This window comes from Aspergillus thermomutatus (assembly GCF_002237265.1).
Source record: "Aspergillus thermomutatus strain HMR AF 39 chromosome Unknown NODE_70, whole genome shotgun sequence".
Taxonomy (NCBI): Eukaryota; Fungi; Ascomycota; class Eurotiomycetes; order Eurotiales; family Aspergillaceae; genus Aspergillus; species Aspergillus thermomutatus.
The window spans coordinates 402-26426 of NW_020798119.1; the positions used below are offsets into that span (position 1 = coordinate 402).

Sequence of the window (26025 nt, forward strand, 5' to 3'; positions counted from 1 at the left end):
TTGCACATACCCATTAAAGAAGACGAGGATGCTGGCCGTCTGGTTTAGCCATCACGTCGAGTGCTGTACCTTACCACAAGATTTTGACAATCAGTACAATCTATCTCAGAATTTCATAACTCATCATTTGACTGCTATCCAGTATGTACCGGAAATGTACATGACAAGAAGTGAGAGAAGTATCATAATCGCAGATCAAAGCATCAATCAGATTGAACCATGAACTCATCAAGTCAATAGGGAACCCACGCCATGCGCATGCAACGCTATGCAAAGCCATGCAAGGTGCCCCATGCAGTGCAATGCAACGCGATGCAGATAGAAACGCCATCGGCTAACCTCCCGCAAGAGCAAAGCAACGCAAAGCAACGCAGAACCCTGAAGACCGACCGACTCCTACTGCGGCTCCTTATCCTTCAATACCCCAGAACCTCTCCGCGCCAAACGTCCACGGATTATCCGACTTCCACAAGTCATCGAACGCAGTGAAGAGCACGAAGTCGGGATCGTTCGCAAACGCCCGCCTCAGACTCGCAATGGCTTTCTTCTGGTTCTCCGGCGACGGCACCGCACGGCCATTAGCCAGGCCCGCATGAGGCCATCCCGACTCCGTGATGACCGTTTTCTTCCCGCCCGCCGCAACGGAGATGCGTCGCGCTTTGTCGAGCGCGTACTCGCCCGCGTGCTCGGGGAGCTGCTGGTTATCGAAGAAGGCGTGGCAATTGGCGGCGCAGTAGTCGGACGCGGTGCAGAGTTCCGGGTGCTGGAGCATGACGGAGAAGGTATCGACCGTTACCACGGGGCCCTGGTACCCTGCGCCCCGGAGGATGCCGCGGGCGGTGTTGACGGCGTTGACGACGTCGCCGGGGGCGTTCTGGCCCTTGTTGACGAGCTCGTTGCCGATGGCGATGGTGTGGAAGACGGACCAGTCCCCGCCTGCGGCGGCGGCTGCGTCGCGGATGTAGTGCAGGCTGTCTGGGAAGTTTTGGAGGTCGAACACGCCCGCGAAGACTTTCAGGCCGTGCTGTCTGGCTGCTTGGGTGACGAGCTTGGTCTGGTCGCAGTCGATGCCGTAGATGCGGATGAAGGAGTAGTAGCTGAGATGCTCGATGTCCTTGTTTATCTGGTCGAAGGACTTGCAGGTGCCGTAGCTGGTGTAAGGCGAATAGGAGATGCCGAAGCGAGGGTCCGAGTGCATGTTCAAGTTAGGCACTTTGATGGGGAGTTTGGGGAGGAGATTGTCGGGGAGGACATCATCAGTGTCTGGGAGCAGAGGCAGCTCGGTGGGCGACTGCCTTGATGTCAGTTGCAAGTTCAGGCAGGTTATACATTGGATCAATTACAGGCAACACATACGTTCTTGGAGGCCGTAGTAGGGGTCTGGTGGTTATGCTCAATACTGATTGTGTGTCCAGCTTGATCGACCCAAACGATAACTTGCTCGTGGGGATTGATGTCGTGCTCGGCATCGCGACGATAGCCAACTGATAATGTATCTGGCAGTTAGCAATGTCTTCGACACTCAGAAGTGTTTTACTTTGAAAATATCTTACCATGAGGGTGCGCTGCAGACTGGTAGGCCAACAACAGGGCCAGAAGGTTGATCTTGAATCTCATTGCAACGGTCAATTGCAGTCCTCACGTTGACTCTTCCTCAGTGCAATCCAAGAAACAGTAGAAGTGAACAGATTGAACGAGTCAGATCAATGAAGAAGTAGAGATTGTGAGGCCAGGCCCGGACTGTGGGCTTAAATACCCAGGCTGTAGATGTACATTCACTGTTAAAAAAGTCAGTCATAGAACCATCAGAGGCGTAGTGAATTAGCGCCCACTTACTCTAGATCTTTTCGAGATAAAATTCATCATGAACTCAGTAATCAGTGAAGGCATGCTCTTAAGTACCAGTACTTCACTTGCTCCCTGTGGAATGTTAGGCCCATACCTTCCCAAACACCCTCATATAAGAAGAATGTGCTAGGACCCTGATTTGACGGCATGTTCCTCAGGGGCTGTAACTGCAAGACATCATACATGACTGACATGCTGTGCTTCGATTTTACTCTGCAGGGTTGTCGAAGCTCTTGGGGGAAAATGAGTGATAGTCCTGTTATCCCAACCAGTATCAAGGGAGACTTCCCTGGCATAACCCTTCCCCCGGTACTCATTCTTTGACCAACACATGGGGCTAGATAAAAGTGATTATCTCTGATAATTAAGTAGTTCAAAGGTCATCTCAAAGGATACAGACTCTTACATTTGTCGACTCTCAGGGATGTCGAGAAGGACAAGAAGGGAGAACTATGGAGGTTGTACAGTGTAATTGGGCAATTAGGGTAGGATCTTGAGGCATTCATCTTGGCCTCCCAAATAGTCAAGTGTACGAAGCAGGTGCTATACTTCTCGATTCTATGAGAGCATTTTGTTTTGAGCCACTAGGAGATGACAAGATTCGAAGTTGTGAACAATCCACCACGAACTTGGTAGGAGCCAGTATCTCGTGAGCTTTAAGGCTATTCAAGAAGATTGCTGAGAGAGCTGACTACTACAGGCATAACAGTTACTAATGCTGTGCATGTAACCCTTGCATCTCCTATGCTGTCTTGTATTTTCCAGGGTCTTTCATCTTATCTCCAGTTAGCCCGGATTATCGTTGGAGAGAATACCATTTTGTTCCCTTGTATTAAAAGAATAAGTCTAAAAATGCTGAGATGTGAACACACAGCAAGGCCTGATTATAAACAATTGAGAAAGCAGTCTTCGATACACCAGAGGTGTCATTATGCCTGTTCTCCTCACATGAGGTTGACGGGAAGGATGGTCTGACTTGTTCCAAAGCTGCTTCCACGAAGTGAGGTCGATGGCTGCTGCACGCATTCATCAATGATGGTGTATTGCACAGAAAGCTGAGAAAGTAGGAGTGTCACAAGTCAGGTCAAAAGACCGAGAAGTCATGGCGATGTAGGTCAATTAGGAAGCAAATGAGGTCATGACAGCATAAGCGGTTTGGATTGAGGCCATTGAGAAAGAGATCTGGGCAAAGAAGTGATCTACTTTCTCTTGCTCACAACCTTCGTGATAGCATGGCGAATTATCGTTCCAGCCTTCTCGATTTCTTTCCTCGTCAATCCGATGGTGACACACACCTTGAGCGCTGGAGGGACAATTTGCTTTGGCTCAAAGTTATCGTCCAGAGTCTTGAGACGGCTGATAAGGACACCATTCGCAAGGCACTAGCAGAAAGTCAGTTCTCTTCGAATCCCACGACAACTCCAAAGTGCTCGGGTCAAAGATTGCATACCTCGTCAACCACATCCTGCAGTAAGAACTGCTGATCTTCGGCAGTAAGTCTCTTGGCGGCCACCACTTCGGGTTTGAGGACAAGGATCATGACGGGATTCTCAGGGGCGCTGGTACAGTACATCCAATCACTGCGAGGATCCAACTGTGCCCACATAGCTTTGGTGTGCTCCCTGAGCTGCGATACTACTTCAGGGCCATTCTGAAGCAAATTGATCGTTGCACTTGCTGTGGTCGATAGCAGAGCAGGCAATGCCGCTGAGAATGTATACGCGGCGGCAGAGATTCGTTGATGGTGAACAATTTCCTCAGAACCAGCACAGAAACCGCCTCCGGCGACCAGGGGACCGGCCAGCGAGCCCACAATCATATCAACTTCTGCCGCATCGACGTTTTGGTGCTCTGTGACGCCTCGGCCAGTTCTTCCCAAGACGCCAAATGACCAGGTTTCGTCGAGGATAAGTCGGAATTTGTACTTGAGTTTCAGTTCAATCTTAAACTGTCTGTCAGACTGTGCCAATTATTTCCAAAGAACGGAAGAATCACGTACGATTTTGGGAAGATCGACCATGTCACCATACGATTCAAAAAGGCCCTCGGTGATGATGAACCTTCTCGTGAGGGGCTTTCTCGCTTGCTCTTTGGTGATCTTCGCAAGAACTCTTTCCAAATCTTCCATATCATTATGCTCATACCACCGGACCATGCTGCGCGAAATCTGAATACCCTTCCGAATGGCGAAATTGACACCCTTGTCGGCAACAATGATATCTCCACGTTTCGAAAATGCCGGGATGACGCTCGATATGGTAGAGAAGGCCTGGGAATAGATGATGCAAGCCGCTGTGCCGAGATAGGCAGCAACATCTGCTTCGGTCTTCATGTGCACGTCCTGGGTGCCGTAAAATCCTCGGGGACCACATGGGCCGACTCCATAATTGCGAAGGGTCTGGATTGCCTTTTCCTTGAGAGCCTCGTTTGTATTGAAGTTATAGAAGTTGAAAGAACCAAGATTAATCACCGTGCGACCGTTGGACAATTTGGACTTGGGGCCGATTGGACTGCAGACCATCAAACATCAGCATAGCGGAAAACACTGAATGACAGTGAGCATACCCAACAATCACTGTCCGCTTATCGACCTCCATTTCCTCCAGAGCAGTAGGCTGTCCCACAAGAGGCTCTGGGGTCCATTCGTCCACGAGGTCGTCAATCTCATCCTCGGAAAGTTTGACGACTCCGGGTTTCGTTGAGTACTTTGGTGCCAGCAGATAGCGAACTGCGAATAGGAAAAGGAACAATTCGACGGCGGATCGGATCGGATCATTCTGATAGCTTGACTTCACATAGCGCAGGAAAATTGCCGATCCTGGTAGACGGTGGAACAGATTTGCGAGCTCATGGAGGTATTCCGAAAGAAGGCGCTGGGTCTCCTGGATATCCATGATGAACGGAAAGAACGCGGCCTTCGGGGCGCAAGGCCAAAGTATGAGCTTCAGGAAACGTAGATTGATTTAATCATTCACCAGCATTTGCAGCGAGCAATAATAATACTATCAGCAGACGAGGGAATATCTGGGGAAACGCAACAACCAGTCTTAGGAAGATGAGCGCTCGGTTTGGAAATCCAGCGTCAGACGATCAGCGAAACACGTCGCGCACGTGATGTTGCCTAATATTTCTCTCTTCAAGGCAACAACGGCACAAATAATAACACTGCCACACAATAAGGTAGCAATATCGGATTCAAGTCCTATTTCCACCTGCCGAAAGCCAGTAAATGGTATCTTGAGCATGAACACTATGCTGTTTCTATTGCTATCTTTCATGGTGATCACGACATGAGGCTGTTCATTTTAACCCGGCAATGTAGTAGCGATGTGTGGACTCTTCGGAACGGACGATCTGAAAATCATTTTGATAGCTAAACGAATATCATGCATGATACCTAAGACCAGAGTACCTTGATAATACAGTTTATGATGAATGCTCTGTATTGATTTCAGGATCTCAAAACAACTAGACAATAAACAATCTGAACAGTGAAAAAACAGCGAATTTGCGACTGCGAGGCGCTGGGTACTTTATACAGCTCGTGTTCATGATGCCATTTCTGCAAAAATATGAAACAGGCAAGCAAAGAGAGTGAAGAAGTGAAAAATTACAGCGCTTTCTAGCTCGTTGCAGTGGCCGTGCTTGAGGGGCTCTCGACGGGTTCAAAACCGGGTGGAATATTATTGCCGGTATAGGTGACCATTGTGTCATTGTTGTCCTTGTCAAGAGGCTGCATCAAACCACTGATGGGAATGGTGAACCCTTTAGCCAATCCCATGGAGCGAGCAATGAGTGGCACAATGAGAAGGACAAGGAACAGAATGAGCATCGCGAAGTAGAGAATAGCAAAGCGGATGACTCTTCTCTTCCGGAGCTTCGATTGCTTCAGTGAGTAGATTGGAGGGCGGATTTGGCGACTAGAGCAGTGTTAGATAAGATGCGATCAAATATCGTTATGAAGAGTGTTCCTTACCTTGGCCGCAGCCAGAAGAGCATGACCGAGTGGAATTTGTCAATGAACGGGACACAGAGGGCGGGCAGCATAATGAACAAGAGCAGGTGACCCAAAACGAAGTCTGCAGAGAAGTATCCCAACTCCGTAATCTTACACAGGAACTCACGGCCAGGTTGAGACACGGAGTGCCAACCCATGCTGTACCACTTGCCGGTCCACCATGCGATATTAGACTGGTCGTGCTTGAACTCGCGGGTCAAGGCAAGGGAAATGATGAGCTTGTAGATGAAACGTTGAATGGCCGCTGCTGCGATCATGCCCATGAGCATTCTTGGCCAGGACCAGGACTCAAGGAAGAACATGACTTCGAATATGGCGAGCAATACGATGACAGCTATTGCGTGCGCGATGGCGGCGAGAACAGCGCCGAATTTCTTGCAGCACATGCTGAAAATGGGCCCCATACAGCAGGCCATGCCGAAGAAAGCACCAGCAACACCTGCATTGATGCCGATTGGTCCAGCGGCAACAATGGCGATTCGCATGATGGCATCCGTAGCTTGTTTTGGGTCGTTGGTTTTTCCAGTTCTGGAGTTGATGTAGAGATAGGGGACCAGAGTCACAGCAACGAGTACCAGGGGTGCAACAATCTCGCTGAAGAAAATGTTGGTGATACGAGCCCTAGGAACATCGCCGGAGCCCTTTTCGGATGGCACACCCAGAAGCTTGCGCTTGTAACCCGTGATCCGAGTACGAGACAGACGACAGAATCCGATCCAAGAAGATGCGTGTGAGCGCGAATTACCACGTGAAAGCCATCTGAGATAATCACGGTAGTCAATGAAGAAATCATTCCAGGCGAACTGGTGGGGGTTGAACAAGAACGGTGAGATGCACAGGGCAAGCAGAGAGACCCAGAACCAAATGAGAGCTGCCGTCCAGACGGTGGACGTCGCGAACAGAAGCATAAGCAGCAAACGCGCACCAGCGTAGATGGAAGGACCTGCGAAACGCGAGTACAAAACACCAAAAGGAATGCGGGCCGTAGCGAAACCACGACCAGTACCGATGTATCGCGCACCGCCGAAAGAAAGGTTCTGGTGGACAGCGTTGGCATAGATCTGACAGACGAACACCTCGAACATGAAGGAGACGGAACCGAAGTGTTTGGCTAGACGCATGGCCATCCGCCAGACTCCCCTCTCTGTCAGTTCCTGGACAGCGAGTGGGACGAACGAGATGAAGAAGACGATGAAGATGGAGATGATACAACGGTTGACCCAGTCCACGATCGGGGTGAGGTTGGCACAGTAGGTGGGTCGGAGAGGATCGGTGATCGGCAAGTCAGAGTTGTAACGGCAAATGATTGTCTCGTGCTTCAAAGCTCCCAGGTTGATTAGGACAATCATGAACATCTGCACGGACAACATGATGAACATGTTGTTAAGGTGGAAGCCAGGGTGAGCATAGTAGAAAGACAGGAAGCGGTCGAGAGGCAGTTGAGTGCCGAGATAGTAGTACTCTCTGGACAACATCTGTTCGCCCATACCCGTACCGATCTTGGTTGTGAAGTTCAAAATGGAGCCAAAACCAAGATCACGACCTTTACCACACTGGTAGTACTCGCAATGCTTGATGCGACCACCACGGAGCATGGCAGTCATACCGGCATAGATATCCTCATTGAGGTGTAGACCTTTTTGAGCTTTCGAGATACCGCCACGAGTTGTCATGAAGATGCCGTTCAGGAAATCAGGGTGACCATAATGAAGCTTACCACCGATCTGAGCCAGCGTACGAGCGAAAAGAGTACCGAAAGTCTGTTCTTTTCCAGCCGCGACGTCACCAAGGACACCGATATTCTCGGAGAAAATGTATTCACGGGCACCGAGAATGGCCACGGGGCTGGTGTTCGTAGAAGGAATGCCGGGCGTGTAGGGCGAGACGTTGTCAGTAGTCAATTCCTCGAACTCGGCGAGGACACTACGGATCTTGAGACACTCTTCGAGATAGTTGTCCTGATTGGCATCGATCACTTGAATGTACTCTCCACGGTAGAAGATGATCGAGTGATTCTGGTTGTCAGACTTGCCATCTCCTAAAATTGGGTTTCCAGAAAGTTGAATTCGGAACTTTGGCTTCCGCATACTGTTCTCCAGCAGCTCGCAGTGTCCATCAATAAGGGCGGAGTACAGACGGGGCTCTTCGCCTTCATTGACGGGGGGTTCCTCGTCCAAGTAGGCGATTTGGAGATCTGGGTAAGCCCTGAGGAGGAACTCGGTATTCTCACGCTCTTCCTTATTGAACTTGGCATAGCGTTGCATAGAAACGACGATCTTGAACTTGCGGCGCGCCATCCTCTCAAGCTCACGTTCGAGCTTCTCGGAATTGCCACCGAACATCTGCACGACCTCCGGATTCTCAACCCGATACAGGAGCTTGATCGCCCTGCTGTAATTCATGAAACCAGAAACGGTGCGGTAGAGTGTCTGTGAACGCAATGAGGACCAGATACGAGTCCGAAGGGTGTACTCTGGAGCGGCGGACTTGAAACCAATGCAATAGAAAGGAAGGTCATCAATCTTGCTCTTGGCAACATCCTTTTCACTCTTCTCAGGTTCGCCATTGAACTGGGAAGTTTCATCGGCCAAAATCTTGGTGTCCTTGACGAAGCAGTCCCACTCGTGAGGATGGAGTTGTTTGAGGTATTCCAGAAGCGTCACGCGGGAGTAAGGCTCATCCTCACGGATAATCTCGCGGAGGGAGAGGAGAATCTTCTCGCTATAGTGGGGGATCAAAACCGTGAATGTAGGCATATTGTCCACAGGAAGGGGCTCGGGCATTGGGGTGGAGAGTGATTGCGCGAAGAACGAAATCCGACGCTCAGCTTCACTGCCGGGCGGGAAGAATTCAGTCTTGAATGATTGATCTTCCTGAGATACAAAGAAAGTGGGCGCACGCAGGGTCCGTTTGCCTTCTTGCTCAGAGGGAACCTGGTGGTAGAGAAGCTTCTGGACATGGTCAATAGCCAGCAGATGCTCACGGTACATTGAGATGATGATGGCATTCCAAACTTGAGAAATCAATACTTTGGGCTTGTACTTGATTTCCATGTCGGTAGTGGCGAGAACCTTTGAGTAAATACGCTTGGGGAGTCGGGAGAAGATGTTTCTCCAGGGCGACCAGATCGACACACCCAGGTAGAACGATCTTGCAACAGAGAAGACAGTGTTGCAGATAATGTACCAAAGATAACTGTCCAGGAAGAAGAGTGTCAAGTCCATGAAGAACATCAGGCCGAGAAGAATTTGCGGCTGTTTGTGGCACAGAACATTCCCAATGTATTTCACACCTGCACACCAATGTATGTGCATCGGTGAGAGAATTCGAATCGGATCCTTGAAAGACAGAGTCAGGAAGAAGTACGATTCCGCCAATTTGGCACCGAAAACGCAGACCCATAGACCGTACGACATCCACATATCGTTGCCATGCAGACGTGGGAAGCTTGCGGTGAACGTCTGGCTAGCCACGTATTGACGCCCATGTTTCTTCAGGTAACTGCCGAACAGTCCACCAAGCGGCATGACAGAGAAGAAGACGAAAGTTGCCAGCGCAATGAAAAAGTGGACGATACCAACAATCAAAGGAATGGTCTTGCTGATGCCCATGCTCTTGCTGTATGCAAAGACAAACACACCAGGACCCAGATTGATGATGAAAACTAGGAGCAGGAACATCAATCGCTTGGTGAGGTGCTGAGCACCTGCCCAGCGCCTAGGCACGTACATCCATTCACAGATAGTAGCGGCAATCTGGATGAAAGAGACGAGGGCACCACCGAAACCAACGGCGGACCAAATCCTGTAACCAGGGGGCGTGTTGTTCACTTGCTGTTGATAATTGTCGGTGTAGAGCGATTGTGCGTTGAAAGCAGTAAAAAACCAGAAAGCGCCCAGATGGATGACCCAAATACGGTTGAAGTTGGTAATCATGTGGAACCAAGATCTTGTTTCCTTGTAGGTCTTGAAGAAAGCCTTCTTCCAGACGACGTCCTTCAGCTTTGTCCATCGCTCAGCGGGTGGGATGTCGACCAGGCGCGTCTTGTCCTCGAAGACAATCCGTTCGATACCTTCTGGGTACCAGAAAAGCTGGTTCATGTCATCGTAACCAATGATCTGATTATGATCGCGCTCACGACGGACGTACTTCCCATCCACGATTTCATAGCCTTGTTCACGGCAATATTGGTAAAGCGGCGTGATGATCTCGTTGAGATAGGTGAATTCTTCAACGGGCTCAACTCGATTCTGACACTCGGGCGAATTGTAGTAGTCGTCGGCACATTTGAAGATGAAGCAAAGACACTCAGGCAGAAACCGGACCTGGTTGGCTTCACCCCAGCACAACAAGTACAGTGCCAGTTGGCGAACTCTGTCATGCTGAGACATCTTGTTCATCCGCGTTTTCCATCTGTACTCGGCGGCTTCCAAGCTATTGTCACCCTCCAGGGCTTCCAAGGTCTCCTCAACGTTCTCCGGGTTCTGCTGGGCGGCTTTCTTGGCTGCTTTCCGCGCTTTCCTTGTCTTGCGGTCGGCTTTTCCAAGCTTCATGTTGGCAAAACCCACGGCATCGTCCAAGTCCAAGTGGGCAGCGAAATACCAACGTCGGTAGTTGGCATTGTCACCACCAATGTAGTCAGCGTGCAGGGAAAGAAGGGCCTGGTTGGGCGTCATCCGGGAAGCGCGTGAATCCAGCATGGTCATCAAATGATCATACATGTTGCGCATGCTGTCTCGTTGGAAACCGAACTTATTCACCAGATCGAGGAAAATGTCTTCTATCTCTTCCTTAGAAACGGGGACCTGGCCATCTGACGCCCACGCAGGATAAGGCTCTCGAGATCGTTGACCGGCAGGCAGAGCGTTGCCGTAGTCCATGCCGTACACTGGGGTTGACGCTCCCGAGGACCTATTGGCACCATATGAAATCTGGGATGACGGTGGGCGGTACCCGTACCCACGTCCACCATACTGGCTATCGGCGTAGCTGTTGTAACGTTCGTCACCGCGACCATAATAGTCCATATCGGCCGCACGAGCGGTCTCAGACCTCATGGTGAAGTCACTGAATGTCTCCGAGTCTTCTTCTGAATCACCTCGGCGTCTTCCCCGGTTATCGTAGCCCTGCTGGCCATTGCCCTGGTCGTAGTATTGGTCACCGTAGTAGTCATCGTGCGGCTGACCAGCATCGTAGTATCCTCCTTCATGCTGATTGTTATTGGCGTCCGCACCATAGTACCCGCTATGACTGGTCAGCAAGCTTCTACGAATCCAAGGTCAAAGACATACGATCTGTCGTAGTAGCCATCACCGTAGTCATGGTCATAGTAGGCCTGCCCATGTTCATCTTGGTAGTAGGAGTCACCATGTTCCTGATGGCCATAGCCCTCATTGTAATGGCCTCCCCCTTGTTGATATCCCGACATGCTGAATGAAACTGCTGACAGCTCTGTGGTTGACGGTAGAATCTTAGCTTCTGGTGTACTTTCGCAAAAGAGATGGCAGATGCAATGGAACCTTACATCAAGGACTACCCATTAAATGATTAGAAGTTAAAGACCAATCGTTCCACAGTATCAGAGCATCGATCGATAACAGCTCAGCCGTTTTCAGGGGTTGAATCTCGAGTCGCAGTAAACCAGACGCGTCGTGATGTATGTTGAGGATTCACCAGTTCCAGACTGCACAGTCGTGTGGTCGATGATGGACCGATGGACTATCCTTCAACCCAAGCAATGAACCAGATGACCGTTACCGACAAAGGTGATTAACGAGCGGATGTGGAAACAGAGAGGGAAGATAAAGCGAAAAGGGTGAAATGGAGAAAAAGAAAGTCTAGGACGATACTGAAGAAAAAGCGAAGTGGTCTGTTGCGGAATCGACACTGAAGATTTAGTCTCAGATGCAATAGCCCAGGCAGCGAAAAACGACCTCCCTCTTCTTTCCTCAAACGAAAGCAAGAAAGAAGGAAGGGAGCGTTGGCCGAAGTCTGTCACCCGAAAAACTTCTGCTTTCCTTCCTCTGACAGTAACAATATTAAAGAGCGAACAGAAATGCCAAAACGAGAGTGGTCAGAACAGAAGAAAAATGACCAAGAGATGGACGGAGGTAGGGGAGGGAAGACTTGAGTTGGACAGTAGTGAGGAAAAGGAAAAGGATTGACCACCAACTCAGGGAAAATGCTGGCACTGCGGCGATTGTGGTTATTTTGGGATCTGGATCTGCCAACTTACGGGCAACAGTCAAGCACATGAAGGTGGTACCTTCCTTTACTGCTATTTTGGCCTGAAGTGTACACAAATGTACCTATGTATGGTAAGCACAAAGTAGGTGGGGAAGGTGCTAGACCGGTATTGTATGGTAACGTTAGCTATTGCTTTGTACAAAATGCAGGCATTGCGGCATGTTTGGGAAGGTGTTGTATGGTTAGATTTGTATCAGGTACCTTTCTGACCAAATACAATAAATACAGCAGCTCAGATGTTGTTCATCCCTTCATAATTTTTGGAGAGGTTGGCAGAAATCAACCATTTACAAGATCAGCCATCTTTCTCATGGGAGAATCAGAGAGGTAGCCAAACAGCTTGGTACTGTCAGAGTCAATAAAGTTTTTCATTCTGTGTTTATATTTTCTTAATCCCACTTCTTTTGATTGTCAAATAATGCGTTGGCCTTCCAAGTTTTGAAGCCACCACCTTCTTTTCAAGCACATCAAGCAGGTTGAGATTCGAAGTTTAGACAAGCTAATGTGCAGTGGTGGATTTACAGCAGCAAATGACCAGCCACCGTCAACACCGGAACCCATGGAAGCTGATGGCGCCGGGCGGCCCCTGAAACTAGATCCACTGTTGAGTCTTTGAGACGCAACAATGATACGTAATTATCCAACCTAATACATGGTCTCTACCTTACCTAGGTAGGTACCGGGCTAGTAATTTTACTCCATACACAGTCACTGGATTACAGCACACTTGTGGCGGACACCTCGTTCTGGTATGCAGGGATGTATCTCGCCCATTCCTGTTATCCTGACAATGGGTCTCAGGAGACTTCCGGTCTGCGCCAGCATATATCAGAGTGGCAACCTCATGAATGCGTCGCTATGCAGTTGCAGTTGGGACTTGAAGAAGAGAGAGCTTTGTTTATTATTATTAATGCTCTTATGGTTATCACCGCGTGGATTGTATGGAGACTCTCGGAAATCAGTTATACTAACCATGGATGATGCGCTGTGCTTCGAACCACAAATCACCAACTCCTCAGCAAGTGTGTCCCCGCTCGTCAGATCCCAATCACTGCAAAATTGCTGCTGCTGACGATTCGTAGGCTTGATAAGTCAATTATTGCTATTGATTGCTATCTATGAAATATGTACCAGCATTGATTTTTTGTCAAGGTTCCGCCGCCCCGTCAAACCCATCAGATTCTGCGAATGCTATGGGGTATCTGCTCCATAGTTAGCTGCAAACTACAAACTACAAAGTCACATACATAGTAACTTACGTGTATAGACTGCGGTCAGTAGTACCTAGTGTCTACCTTAGGTAGTCACTTTGATAGCTGAATGCGGCCATGAATCAAGAGTCAGGAATGCCGTTCGCCACTCTCAAGAATACTGACATTCGGACATGTATGGCAAAGCTCTTATGCTTGATAGATATGTCAAAGACACCTACAGGGTATGGAGTGCGCATTAATCTTACCAGGATTGAGCAGAATAGCCTCGGAAATAAGCGCAAGTTCGTAGTCCGTCCAAGACCACTAGTAATAAGGTAGTGTACAGATGTACGAAGCACACAAAGCCTTGAGAATATAACCATGATGTAATCATGCCATCAGTAATCTGGCATCACGTTCCTCGTGGAAAGAAACCAGTCCATCCATCGATTTACCCAGTGTCTTCTTTTGGCGACTGTACAGAGTACTGCTAATCCATTATTCACTGCTTGTACTCCGTACGGAGTAAGGACTTGATAATTCAGACTAAATTATCACAGCTTCTAGAATCTTGCCTTTCTTGCCTTCTGTCTCATTTGCTTTGTAACATCATGCCTCTAGATATTAAATAGTAGATACCACTCGAAAATAGATCAGCCGAGATTGACATTTGACACAGTAGCTTGAGCGAATCTCATCCATACAGTCAACGACTTTCGAACTAACTAGTAGTGCTTAGATGTAGAAATTAGAATTGCAGATAAGTTGACCCCCACTTGCTAAGATTGCAATTCCACTCTATGAAGTACAGACTACGGCACAGTACGGAGTACGAAGGTAGTAAGTATATTAGTTCAGGCTCTTTTATGGTGGCCCAGACAATCACTATATTTATTCTTATGCCGATTCATTTGACTACAAACCTGTAATCCTCCTTTATACAAAGTATCTCCTGAGCTTCCTCACTTATATAAGAAGAGAAATGTATTATTGCTTCATAGGACTAGTGGGTACCTCCCCACAGAGTAGTATGATTAAGTGGAAATGTGTTTCCAAATATATCACAATCCCAATTGGACGATCATTGAAACTTGGTATCCTAATATGAGTAACATCCATGGAACCGGTTACCGAACATTGATGTTAAGGTAATTAATTACCAGTACCACCATCTTTCTTCCGCCATGCCCATGGTGCGTAGGTATTCTTGTCTGTGTGTAGGTATGTTTTGTACTCCGTGCAAACTCGACTATGTCGTTCCAAGTACTCTGTAGGTTGATTTGGCCGACAGATTAGATAGCTACAGCGACTGGATGGTAGATAAGTGTGCATAATGCATTATTTATCTCTCAGGCAAATGAAGGATGCAAGATCCAGGTATCTAATTCTGGTCAATAGGTTCCAATGCCGGGCAGAGCCCACAAATACCCTATGACGGCCGAGGAAGGGAAGCCAGGAGTTGTTGAACAAAATGTCAGATTATCCTAATAGTCAGCTATTGCAGTGCTCCCCTTGCAGAATACTGCGCATCATCACCATCTCTATCTACTCAAAGATGACCAGACGTGGTGGCTGAGTCTATGAAGAATTGCGATTTCGAAGATGCGATTTCGAAGGTGCCTGGGCCCTTGATCCAGACGAGGATATTAGCTAGGGAATTTTTCAAAATGTGAAGAGGACTTTTAGTCTAGTCCGTACGCCAGGTAATTACACCTAAGCTGTGGCTCAATTAGCCAGTTTCAGCATTTTGGCGTAGTAGTTAGGTAGATACCTTTTGAGCCAATCTTCAATGTTGAAAATAAAGGTGGCTGTGAGATATGGATCGCGAAATTGGGGTGGTGGGGAGCTGATACATCAAGGCCAATCAAATAATACAGTCCCACTCAGGGTGGCAAGTTAATTAAACGGTGTGATTGAATGGTCGAGCCTGGCGGAAGACATGGACAAGAAAAGGGGGTTTCACCTCTCAACTCTCAGTGTTCAGGATTCGTCAGGGATTCGTGGTCCGCAGAGGCCAGCCCCTCATAATGGACATTATTTGATGCTTTGGGAATACAATCGAGATTACACAAATACACAGTCAAGCCGCCGGCGTCCTTGGCTGTTTATTGACTTGTGATTGCCTTTGTTCCGCTGATTAGTCCAGTCCCAATGTGTTCAAGACTTAAGCTAGGCGAAACACAAGGCGAGTGTGGCGATATAAGCTTATAATAATGGTCCCTCCATATCGATTGCGGAGTCTATAGTACTACCTATGTATCAGGGCAGGTAGAATTCCGCTAGGGGATAAGCTTAGAGGCAGAAAACAATGGCTCTGGCAGGAGTGAGTATGAGGTTTCGAATCTGTCGCTTAGATGATCTTCAACTCTGTGAGCATCTAATGAGCCAGCTCTGTCTGAAGTATATTGTTAAAAGTAGGGCCAACACTTAGCGCAGGCTGCGCAGCTCCCTGTCATATCAGAGGTCAAGATGCAATACAGGCACCAAATGCAGACACTGCATCGCTTCCTTCATAGCACAAACTAGGACGGGATCTATGAGGGGCCATCTCTGGATAAGGATTCTCTCCTCTGCATTAGATATTGGTGGTTATTGGGCACAGAGGTCACAGCACGGTATCGGTCACTCCTTCAGAGGGCCATCTAAGCCTAGAGGATGATTCGCTCACTGGAACCTCTCGGCTTTGTCTTGATTCCCATATTCAAGACTCTTCCTCGGCGTATCCCTACCTGTCTAACCTACATCAAGCAACTCATCCCTCAAACAGCAACAAGTGAGTAATTCAGGCTAAGCCACACATTCATGATTGAACGATCGAATAAGCTTTTCCTGCTATCTCTTCTTCTAGACTTCAAGGGTTTTGGACCCCTGATCGTCTGGGGTGTGGACCTGCATTGCGTGTTCCGGAGGCCCTCTGATATTGACATCTCGCGCGGCAATGACACCAGAATCTGCTTCTGAGCAAATAACAGCCCGCGAGACGGGAAGATCACCGATCATCACCTGTGATCAACTGTGGATAACCTGAATATCGCCCCGTGCAGGATGCCCTGGGCTCCAGCTGAGCGGGATGGTGGTGGATCGTTGCTTTCTATCCTCGAGTCCCTGAGGCCTTGGAGTAGGGTCCGCCTGTCGCATAGAAGAGCACGAATTCCCTGAGCTCGAAAGGCTCATGTTGTCTTTCTCTGGTGTGTACATTCATCCGTAGGAGTGTCGCTTGCCCTTGGCCTGTGTGCTTGTTCTTTCTTTGCTCCGTATTCGTTTATACCCCTGTCGTTCTTTGGGATCTTCTTTGGGGTTTTCTACTACAGTCGTTTACTCGCGTTGTCGACTGAGTCCTTCGTTTTCTATAACCTCTTCCTAATCGAATCCCGCTTCGGCGATACCATTCTTTTGTACTCGGTACTCGACCTGGCTATTTCGTGATCTAAACCCTGTCCCGTTCCTTGAAGCATCAGCATGAGGTTCAGCAGTATCCTCGCAGGCGCTATACTGTTTGCCAGCAGTGCTAACGCTGTGGACGTGGACCCTATCATCATCAAGGGGTCCAAGTTCTTCTACAAGAGCAATGACACCCAGTTTTATATCAGGGGCGTTGCCTATCAGCAGGACTATTCCGGCAGCCAGTCTTCCTCGAACAGCTTCAAGGATCCTCTAGCCGATGCCGATGCCTGCAAGCGGGACGTTCCATACCTCGAGAAGCTTGGTACCAATGTGATTCGTGTCTATGCCGTCGACCCGACCGCCGACCATACGACGTGCATGGACCTTCTCAGCCAGGCCGGTATCTATGTGATTGCGGATCTCTCATCCCCGGGGGAATCTATTATTCGTAATGACCCAAAGTGGGACAGTGATCTTTTTAACCGATATGTCACTGTGGTGGACGCTCTGGCCAATTATACCAACGTCATCGGGTTCTTTGCTGGAAACGAGGTGTCTAATACGAAGCAGACGACGGGTACCAGTGCTTTCGTCAAGGCTGCAGTGAGAGACATGAAGGCGTACATCAAAGCAAAGGACTACCGAACCATGGGAGTTGGCTATGCTACTAATGACGATTCGTCCATCCGTGAGAAGATGGCCGACTATTTCAACTGCGATAATGCGGAGGAGAGCATTGATTTTTGGGGCTACAACATCTACTCCTGGTGTGGAGACTCTAACTACGAGGAGTCCGGTTACTCGACTCGTACTGATGAGTTCCGCAACTACTCGGTCCCTGTTTTCTTCGCTGAGTATGGTTGCAATGCGGTTGAGCCTCGCAAGTTCACTGAAGTCTCAGCGCTCTATGGACCGAAGATGGCCGATGTCTGGTCCGGTGGTATCGTTTATATGTACTTCCAGGAGGCCAACAACTACGGTATGTCTCTGAGGATTCTATGTGTCCTGCGTTCTGCAACTAATGGTCCGCAGGCTTGGTCAGCATTGATGGCGACAAGGTAAGCACTAGAGCCGACTACAGCTATCTTTCCCAGCAGCTGGCTAGTGCTACACCCTCTGGTACCAAGAAGAGCGAGTATACCCCGACAAACAGTGCTCTTCAGTCGTGCCCACCAGTCAACAGCGATTGGCTTGCAACTGCGAGTCCTCTTCCACCCTCTCCCAACGGCGACCTCTGTTCATGCATGGAAGCCAGCTTAGGCTGCGCATTGAAGGACACTGTATCTGACGACCAGATCGAGAAGCTCTTCGGGACCGTCTGCGGCTATGATGTCTGCGAGGGAGTGACTACCAATGCAACCACCGGCAAGTACGGCGCGTACAGTGTCTGCAGCCCCAAGCAGCAGTTGTCTTATGCTATGAACCTCTACTACGAGCAACAGTCCGCCAAGGGCAAGGCCCAGTCTGCTTGTGATTTCAACGGCGCTGCATCCACTCAGACTTCCAGTAGTCCCAGTGGCACTTGCTCTGCGCTTTTGAAGGAGGCTGGTTCTTCCGGTACGGGCACTGTTACGAGCTCCCCGACTGGGGTTGCGGGTGCGGCTGGCTCCTCCGGTAGTGCTGCGGCGTCAAGCTCTAAGGGTGCTGCATACATGAATGCTCCCGGGACAGTCACCGTTGGTATCTGGCAGCTTGGTTTGTATGTGGTCACTGCCATTGCTGCCGGTGCTGGGATGATTCTCCTGTAGAAGTTGGTTTGGTGTGCATGTGCATTAGAAGGGTGTGGGCTATTACCAACAGAGTATCCGCCATGGGTTCCTTGTGTTTTGTCGCTGAATGTTCCATACTGTAAAACTAAGCCGGGAGTGCAAGGTTCAGGACTTGTGGATTCTGATCATAGTCCAACATGTATCCTGCATGCAAGCGGGCAGCGTTATGGGCTTTGTATGAATCTGTGTGACCCGTTGGGAGTCATGAGTCCCGTCAAGAGGTGGACTGTGTGGTGCATCATGGGATGGCCTCTGGGAATCATGGTCTCATACGGTGAGTTGGAATTCTGTGTTGTTAGAGACCGTGATTTAAATATGTTACCAACACCACCATGGTTAGACAAGTTCATAAATACAGTCCTGGCTGGATTTAATATAAAGAAATTTTTGTTTTAGAATTTCATAAGACACGCTCATAGGTAAATCCAGTAAACAGGCAAATAGCAGCAGCTGCGACGACCACATAAGAGATGAAACTGTGAGCTCAAGACATCCTTTGATCACCAGGAGTTTGCTGAGTACCTGTAAGATACTGGTTCAAATTGTGAAATTAGCAGAGGTACTTTAACAAGCAGGCCCGGGTGGTCTAGTGGTATGATTCTCGCTTAGGGATTAACCCAAGCATATCTGCGAGAGGTCCCGCGTTCGATCCGCGGCTCGGGCCCTGACACCTTTTTTTTTTGGGGTTGGTTTACCTATTACCACGGTACCAACCTCTGATTATTTTGCTGCACATAATAACAAGTCCCGTGGAAGGGGTGTGTGTAAACACGTACCCATGCTCCAGACTGCATAATAATGCGTGTTGTCGACTCTTATCATGTTAGTCCTGCATGATCGCTTCACAACAGCCATGGTCACCTGGATGCGGTTGCCATGTCAACCACCCACCCAACCTACAACTCTATACGGAGTAATCGGATGATCAACAAGAGACAATTTGCCAGCCATCAAATGTCTTATATACAGTATTCTCGCCCGCGAACAAGAACGCAAAGTGAAAGGAAACCACTATCGTCATCGCTGTCGTAATTCTCTCTCACAGCAGCGTAATCGGAGACGCGGTACAAGCTGCACCACGCCCAGAGGGAAGCCGCAGGACGTCGAACGAATCATGGCAAGGCTCAACGCAACGCCAGCGAAGCAGACCAATGTTCGGAAATTGACGAAATTATCCGAGAAGAAGGCATCACACACTCCTGTCGGACGCATATTCAAAGGGTGGTCGCCGACGCCCGAGGCAGAAGAAGACAGGGAGGAACAATGGAGAATAGCAACCGATGCATGGACCAAAAAGAGATCCAATGGATTTGGAGGAAGACCACCACTGGGAAGAAGCCGATCGCAACGGGAAAAGAAGACGGCTTTAGCAGCGAACTTCGACATACTTCCCGATAGTGACGGGTCGAGCGACGTGGACCAGGACTATAGATCCTCCACGAGCTCTTCCCGCGAGGAGACAATCAAGACAACAGTCCCGCTGAAGCAAGCACACGTCAACTCACTCCTGCTCCCACTGTCGCAACAACCACGAAACCGACCAACTCAAAAATTGGAAACGTCTGACTATGCGAAGGAGAATGACCCCATCGACGGGGACGAAGAGGAAAATGCACCGACAATATCCAGGCATTCATCCAATGCCTCTTCGCGATATTCGCCAACGAGGAGGAGTGCCCGCCAGGACCTGGAAGGAAAGGAGCAAAACCACAGATTTCTGAGTTATCGCCAGTCACAAGAGACTAACTCAGAAGACGACAACGGAGACAACAGCTTTGATTCTCTGGATGATTTCATAGTCAGTGACAGTGAAGAGCTGAGCTACCATGAGACATCTGCAGATGAAACAGAGGAGGAAAAGACCCTGAAAAGTGTTTCTCCTCCCAGAACAACGCGAAGGTTGTTAAGAGGCAGACGTCCAAACCCAGAAGCAAGGCTCAAGGAGGCTTTGATGAACCCTTCATACAAAGATGACCTCTGCTTAGAACCATCTCTGCCACCTACCATGACGATATCATCCCCCCAGCTGCAACCGAAACCTGAAAGATCACACTTGAAAAATCCCAAAATTACCGAAGACATGAAAAGCCTGAACCTGGAGGACTCTGATCCAAATTCCCAGCTTCAAAGGGACATGTATGAGTGAGTTTCAGGCGATCTTTAGGCCATTCTTTCATTCTCTTATCTGTTGCACGCTGCTAACATCCAAGAAGCACTGCAGCGGATACTGATTCACCCACAAAGAAATCTGAAGCTCCTTTGGCTGTTCTAGAAACACCACCTGCCAGTCCCTCTAAAAGTCTTCTCCAGTCACCTACGAAGGGCAGGATCCGCATACCGCCAACCCCATATCGCGAGAGTGTTGATGCTTTCTGGAGCCAAGAGGCCACCGATCACTGGATCGATCAACATTCTCCGCACAAAGGAGGCACGAAATTAGAGCAGTTTTTAAGAGAATTCGAGGAGTCAGATGGTGATACCGACTCCGAAAATATGCGAAGACCCCGTGAAAGGCATATAGAGTCCAAAACTCCAAGCAAGACGGCATTGAAGAGAGCGGAGACAGAGAAGAAGAAAGCTGCTCTGGCACGCAAGAAGTCGTTTGACAACAAGAAGGCGCAAATCGCAAATGAATTTCTCAAGGTTCTAGACGACGCCGTTTCTGGAGGCCAGATCCAAAAGCTTGCAGAAGAAACGGGCGGTGTTCGGATCATTTGGAACAAAAACCTACTGACTACCGCCGGACGTGCCAACTGGAAACGCGAGAAGATTGGAAAAGAGTCTCGAACATCAGAACGCGGATCTGAACCATCAACGTTGATCAAGCAGCATGCTACTATTGAGCTTGCAGAGCGCATCATCGACAGCGAGGACCGATTGATCAACACAATGGCACATGAATACTGCCACCTGGCGAACTACATGATCTCAAACGTCCACAACAACCCCCATGGGGCCAGTTTTAAGCAATGGGGTCGCAAGTGCAAAGATGCCTTAAAAGATCACCCTGTGTACGGCGGAAGAGTCGAAGTGACGACGAAGCACAGCTACCAGATCGATTACAAATATGTCTGGAGCTGTGTTGATTGTGGTCAGAACTATGGCCGGCATTCCAAGAGCATTGACACAGCCAAATCTCGCTGCGGTGCGTGCAAAGGCCTTTTGCAGCAAATCAAGCCGAAGCCAAGAAACGTCTCACCCAGGAAGAAGCAACCAACTCCTCCATCAGAGCGGTGCGAAAAGAAATCAGTGGAGGACATGGCGAAAGTGTTTGGCGAAGTCAGTTTGTATAGTGAGAGAACAGAGGTAGAGGTTTGACTGGCCTGCCGTCCATCGTCTGGAAATGTTTCTGTCCCTTAAAGTTACAGGATCTGGTCATTTCTCCGACATATACAGCGCTCTTTGTCATGATATGATGAACTATTCTCATATCTACTGACGATTTTGATGTCTCCTTTCTTCTTACCTCCAGGAATCCATCTATTTCTTGAAAACCGGTAAAAACAAGCTGGATGGTGGTAATGTAGAGGCAGCATTTGACGCCGTACATGCTAAATATCATCCCAATATACCTATTTCCCAAATATTGTTTATATGTTTTCATTTCTCGTCTGCAGTTACCGATTCATAAATCTACCGCACTTTGCCAGAAAGTACACTGTTTTGTTTCCAATCGATTAGTTTTTCCAATATCCATGACGCCTTTTTCATCTCCGCCATACTTTTCGCAAACATCGTCCCTCTGAACTCGCACCTCCTTTCTTGCGCCAGAATGTTGAAGCGCTTTTCCAGTTCTTCTGCAAGCAAAGACTCAGTCCCTCCTCGTCTCATCAAAGCCCCTAAGCGAACAAGCCCCAGTCCTTAACCTCCAAAGTCTGCACCAACTTATCAATAGCCTCAGTAGCCACCTCCTCCTCCTTCGACAAACCCCGCGGATCCCCGGACAGATCAAACTCATCATGCGGCACGTTAAAGAAAACGAGTAGATCCGACTCCTGCGCCTCCAACCGCACAAGCAGATAATGCACCGTCACCCGCGACGTCTGCGGCCCATCCGCACTGGATCCCGCCGCCGCTCCCCCGACCGAAACAGGAATCCTCCCCGTATTGGTATCCCTCCGCTGCCGCTTGGGTGTCGTCATCTGCACCACGCCCTTGTACGCATGCGCGCGCGCAGAAGCAGGGATCTTGGCCGGGGTTACCGCTGCCGGGGGGATGACCACCTGCAAGACGTCGTCTTCGTCGCACAGATCGCGGAGGTGGTACATGACGGCTGCTTTGTCGATTGTCTCGTGGGTGGCCGGGATGCCGCCGCGGATGGCGGACTGCTGGTCCAGCGTTGATAGGGCCTGCTCTTGTGTGACGCGCTGGTTGACTTCGATGATGAAGCTGGAGAGGGTGGTTGGGGAGAGGAAGAGTTCTTGGTGATCTGGGATCTCGCGGAGGGTGCTGTTTGCGTAAATGTTAGCTTGGGTAACTTTTTTGTAGAGCAGGAGAGGACGGGAGCATCCGGGGTGTGATATACTGACCTTCCGTCTACCCAGCCTTCGGGGATGATGCCCTGAATCGCACCTCCGTAGAAGGCCTGCTCGGAAAAGGTAGCCATGTCGTCTTGTTGTAAGTAATGATTTCCTTTCCACGCGGGGGTAGCTGTCGGAGGGAATCGAAGATCGCCGGACACACAATATTCAAAGGACGATGGATGGGAAGGTGATCTGGTGAGCTGAGTTAGGGAAGGTAGGTTTATGGGAAGCCACTTCAGAGCTATTTATCATCCCATTTCTCAAGGATCTATTGTTTCGATGCTGTTGACTGCGGTCAACTGCATTCCGCCGCAGGAATGACGTCCGCCTACGGTCGTGACTGGAGGGGTTCCCGTTCGTCTGATTGGTTGAATTTGACTTCTATGAGTCCTCCACTCTTTACGTGGAGGTAGCCTGAGCTACCTTTGCCTGCGGGATCAATGTTTACACATGCTTAGTGGAGGACAGTAGCCCTGAAGCACAGCTGGGGCCTGCATGTGGTAGATAGATGCCTATCTTACTATTGTTCGCAAGACCAACTATAGAAATACTGTTGGCGGTGCTCCGGTTGCTGCCTCCAAGCCCGCGGGCTGCTTGGCGCTGAAAATTACAAGTAGAAGCCAAGTGCAGGGATACCTCATACAAATATCATTGTTCTTCACATATCTAAGAGCTCTTCATTGAACTCATCCAATGCGATAATTCTAAATTGCTTTCCCCACTTCGCGCGAAATTCCTTTCGGCGATAGGCGAAGCTCGTCACTTGCGAGAAACTCACAAGCTCGACGTTCCATCCTCGCTGCAGTGCTCGCTCCACCATCTTCATGAAGCCTCCCGAAAATTCAGCTTCCGCCGCGTCTCCCGTGGCTAGAACAATAGTCGCCGGTTCATCGGAATCTACCAGACTTTCTAGGATCTTCAGGTGCAGAATTTCGTCCACTCCCTGTTCAACCCATCGCTCCTCCGGCGTATCGTTCGTTTCAGAACCGCTGCCTCCTTCCTGAGAGCTGACTCGGGGATTCTTCCGATACTTCAACTGACGACGAGTTAAATATTTCACCTTGTGAACGCGATCCAATATATTGGCCTCGTAGCCCAGCTTTTGACTTTCGTCAATGGCTGCAAATCGATCAGAGCCAACCAAGACTCTCTTGGCAGCGGGGCGACCTCGCTCGAGAATCAAAGAGAAGTTTTGAAACGAGAGGGGCAGACGCCGAATGCGAGTCTTCACAGGTATCTTGCGAGCTAACTTCACAGAGTCATGAAAGCCAACCATAATCTGTCATATGGGAGGTTAGTCACGATCATGAAATGATTGTATACCGAATACTCACGTTGGACATATCAACAAAGACATGGATGGGACGTGACGCCTGCTTGTTCGGTTTAGTGCTTGGAGACCGGCCAACTTGAGCCACGGTTTCCGCGTACTCGGGGAATTTCTTCAGAAGTTTGGTAATAAGACCAACTCTTCGGTCTGCGGCTGATTTATACGCAATGGGCTGCACGCGAATAGGACCAGTAGGCAAGCTCTTGACAGTCTCAGCTGTCAGGGACCCTTCCAACTCATCAAAAGAGGACGGCGGAGTGTCGCATAGCTCAGCATTAGACTCTGGCGTGCAGACTTGAGAGGGGATGAAGGACACGGCACCCCGTTTTCTCGACAAGGGTGGGTCAAAGATACTGAGGTTGCCGTCGGATTCTGCTTCCACACTGTTCTCCGACGAGCTAACCTCGGAAACTTTCGATTGAGGGTTCTGACAAGCTGTGCTGTTTTCTGCTACAGCTTTCTTTTCGGGGACTCGAGCTTTAGAGGCATTTGAACTAGGTATCGGCTTAGGGGAAGCCCTAGAGCTCTGTTTGATAGTATCTTCGGAGAAATTTGCCGTGACTATAGGTCTCTTGAGAATCTGAATCGGCTTGCAATTCTGATGCTGTTCAGAACAAGAAGCCCCAGGCGCCTGGGACTGTTCTGTTTTCACGCCTGGTGAACTACCGTGGCCAAGGAGATCCCAGAGAGGACCAAAATCACCTAGCCTCGGGTAGCTACTGCTAGAATAGTTGGCATTTTTCTCCGTGTCATCTTTCTCAAAGGTAGGGAGCGAATTGGTGTGGCCAATGAGACGGGATCGCTCACGCCCGTTGTACGCAGGCGAACGGAGCAGATTCAACACCGGAGTGAAATCCCAGTTCGAAGCTGTCTCGGCAGACGATGGCATTGATAAGTAACACGATGTTTTGATTTGATATTATGCTTGAAGTTATGGAAGTGTCAAGGAGTTTCTCAGATAAGGCGGGGTCTCGTACGGATCACAAGAACGATAAACTAACTGGAGCGATAATAAGATCAGAAATGACTAGAGATGACAAGATGATAAACAAAACCAAGCTGTAAAGGTGGAGCAGGTCAACATGGTTGTCGATAGATTCGCACAAGACAATGTTGCTGCCAGAAGCATTGAAGGAAATGTAGATGATAGAGAAGGCAGATCGGGCATACACCCATCAGCCTTGCAGATGACTCGATTGGTGGCGATTATTCTGTCGGCTCCCACCGCCTTCTATTTCGTCTCGATCGAAAACTATTTTCTGAAAAAGGTATAGCGTACTCGGAGGTCGCGATGACAGATGATCCGCGACAAACATTGCTGCAAAAGGGCCAAGACTTGCTAACCATATATGGCTAACCAATGATCGTCTCGACGTCATAGATAATCAACCATGTTTCCTACTATGATGGTTGTGGCTTAAACTGCAATGTCAGAGCTTCAAGCCTCATGATGGCTGCGTGCTAGTCTTGAAACAGGGGTAGCGGTTATAAAACCAAGCTTTTTCGTAATGGTGACGTTGAATTGAGGAGTTGTCATAGCCGAGGCCCAGGGTTCGGCCATGACCAGTTGTGGGGTTATACCTGCATGCAAGCACTTGTGAATTATGACGGCCCAGGACAGAATATGGTACCTGGGCTGGTCGCAATCCTGGTTACAGATGTCGCAAGATACAGGTTGCTCAGCGACGTCATTGAAGCATTGTCCAGTTGTAGG

The 26025-nt window shown here is 49.1% G+C and overlaps 7 protein-coding genes across 7 annotated transcripts; 2 read left to right on the top strand and 5 right to left on the bottom strand.

Annotated features, from left to right (window-relative positions):
- Positions 1–409: 409 nt before the first annotated feature.
- scw4 (putative cell wall glucanase (Scw4)) lies at positions 410–1617 on the bottom strand (the record flags this gene model as incomplete). The annotated part of the gene is made up of 3 exons (XM_026753888.1): positions 410–1291; positions 1357–1496; positions 1554–1617. 3 exons carry the CDS (start codon positions 1615–1617, stop codon positions 410–412), a joined length of 1086 nt encoding a protein of 361 aa, XP_026615277.1.
- Positions 1618–3047: 1430 nt separating this feature from the next.
- On the bottom strand, positions 3048–4742 carry lcbA (serine C-palmitoyltransferase subunit lcbA; the record flags this gene model as incomplete). The annotated part of the gene is made up of 4 exons (XM_026754338.1): positions 3048–3230; positions 3299–3790; positions 3848–4358; positions 4414–4742. 4 exons carry the CDS (start codon positions 4740–4742, stop codon positions 3048–3050), a joined length of 1515 nt encoding a protein of 504 aa, XP_026615278.1.
- Positions 4743–5470: 728 nt separating this feature from the next.
- On the bottom strand, positions 5471–11294 carry CDV56_101094 (1,3-beta-glucan synthase; the record flags this gene model as incomplete). Its single annotated transcript, XM_026754713.1, has 3 exons — positions 5471–5768; positions 5825–11110; positions 11158–11294. 3 exons carry the CDS (start codon positions 11292–11294, stop codon positions 5471–5473), a joined length of 5721 nt encoding a protein of 1906 aa, XP_026615279.1.
- A 5470-nt stretch (positions 11295–16764) lies between these two features.
- On the top strand, positions 16765–18437 carry CDV56_102652 (glycoside hydrolase family 72 protein; the record flags this gene model as incomplete). Its single annotated transcript, XM_026756271.1, has 2 exons — positions 16765–17668; positions 17722–18437. 2 exons carry the CDS (start codon positions 16765–16767, stop codon positions 18435–18437), a joined length of 1620 nt encoding a protein of 539 aa, XP_026615280.1.
- A 1135-nt stretch (positions 18438–19572) lies between these two features.
- CDV56_103015 (SprT family zinc-dependent metalloprotease) lies at positions 19573–21776 on the top strand (the record flags this gene model as incomplete). Its single annotated transcript, XM_026756634.1, has 2 exons — positions 19573–20600; positions 20672–21776. The coding sequence occupies 2 exons, from the start codon at positions 19573–19575 to the stop codon at positions 21774–21776; spliced, it is 2133 nt and encodes a 710-aa protein (XP_026615281.1).
- Positions 21777–22297: 521 nt separating this feature from the next.
- On the bottom strand, positions 22298–23064 carry mog1 (Ran GTPase-binding protein MOG1; the record flags this gene model as incomplete). Its single annotated transcript, XM_026756939.1, has 2 exons — positions 22298–22907; positions 22988–23064. 2 exons carry the CDS (start codon positions 23062–23064, stop codon positions 22298–22300), a joined length of 687 nt encoding a protein of 228 aa, XP_026615282.1.
- A 575-nt stretch (positions 23065–23639) lies between these two features.
- CDV56_103458 (NYN domain-containing protein) lies at positions 23640–25200 on the bottom strand (the record flags this gene model as incomplete). Its single annotated transcript, XM_026757077.1, has 2 exons — positions 23640–24260; positions 24316–25200. 2 exons carry the CDS (start codon positions 25198–25200, stop codon positions 23640–23642), a joined length of 1506 nt encoding a protein of 501 aa, XP_026615283.1.
- Between the last annotated feature and the right edge of the window lie 825 nt (positions 25201–26025).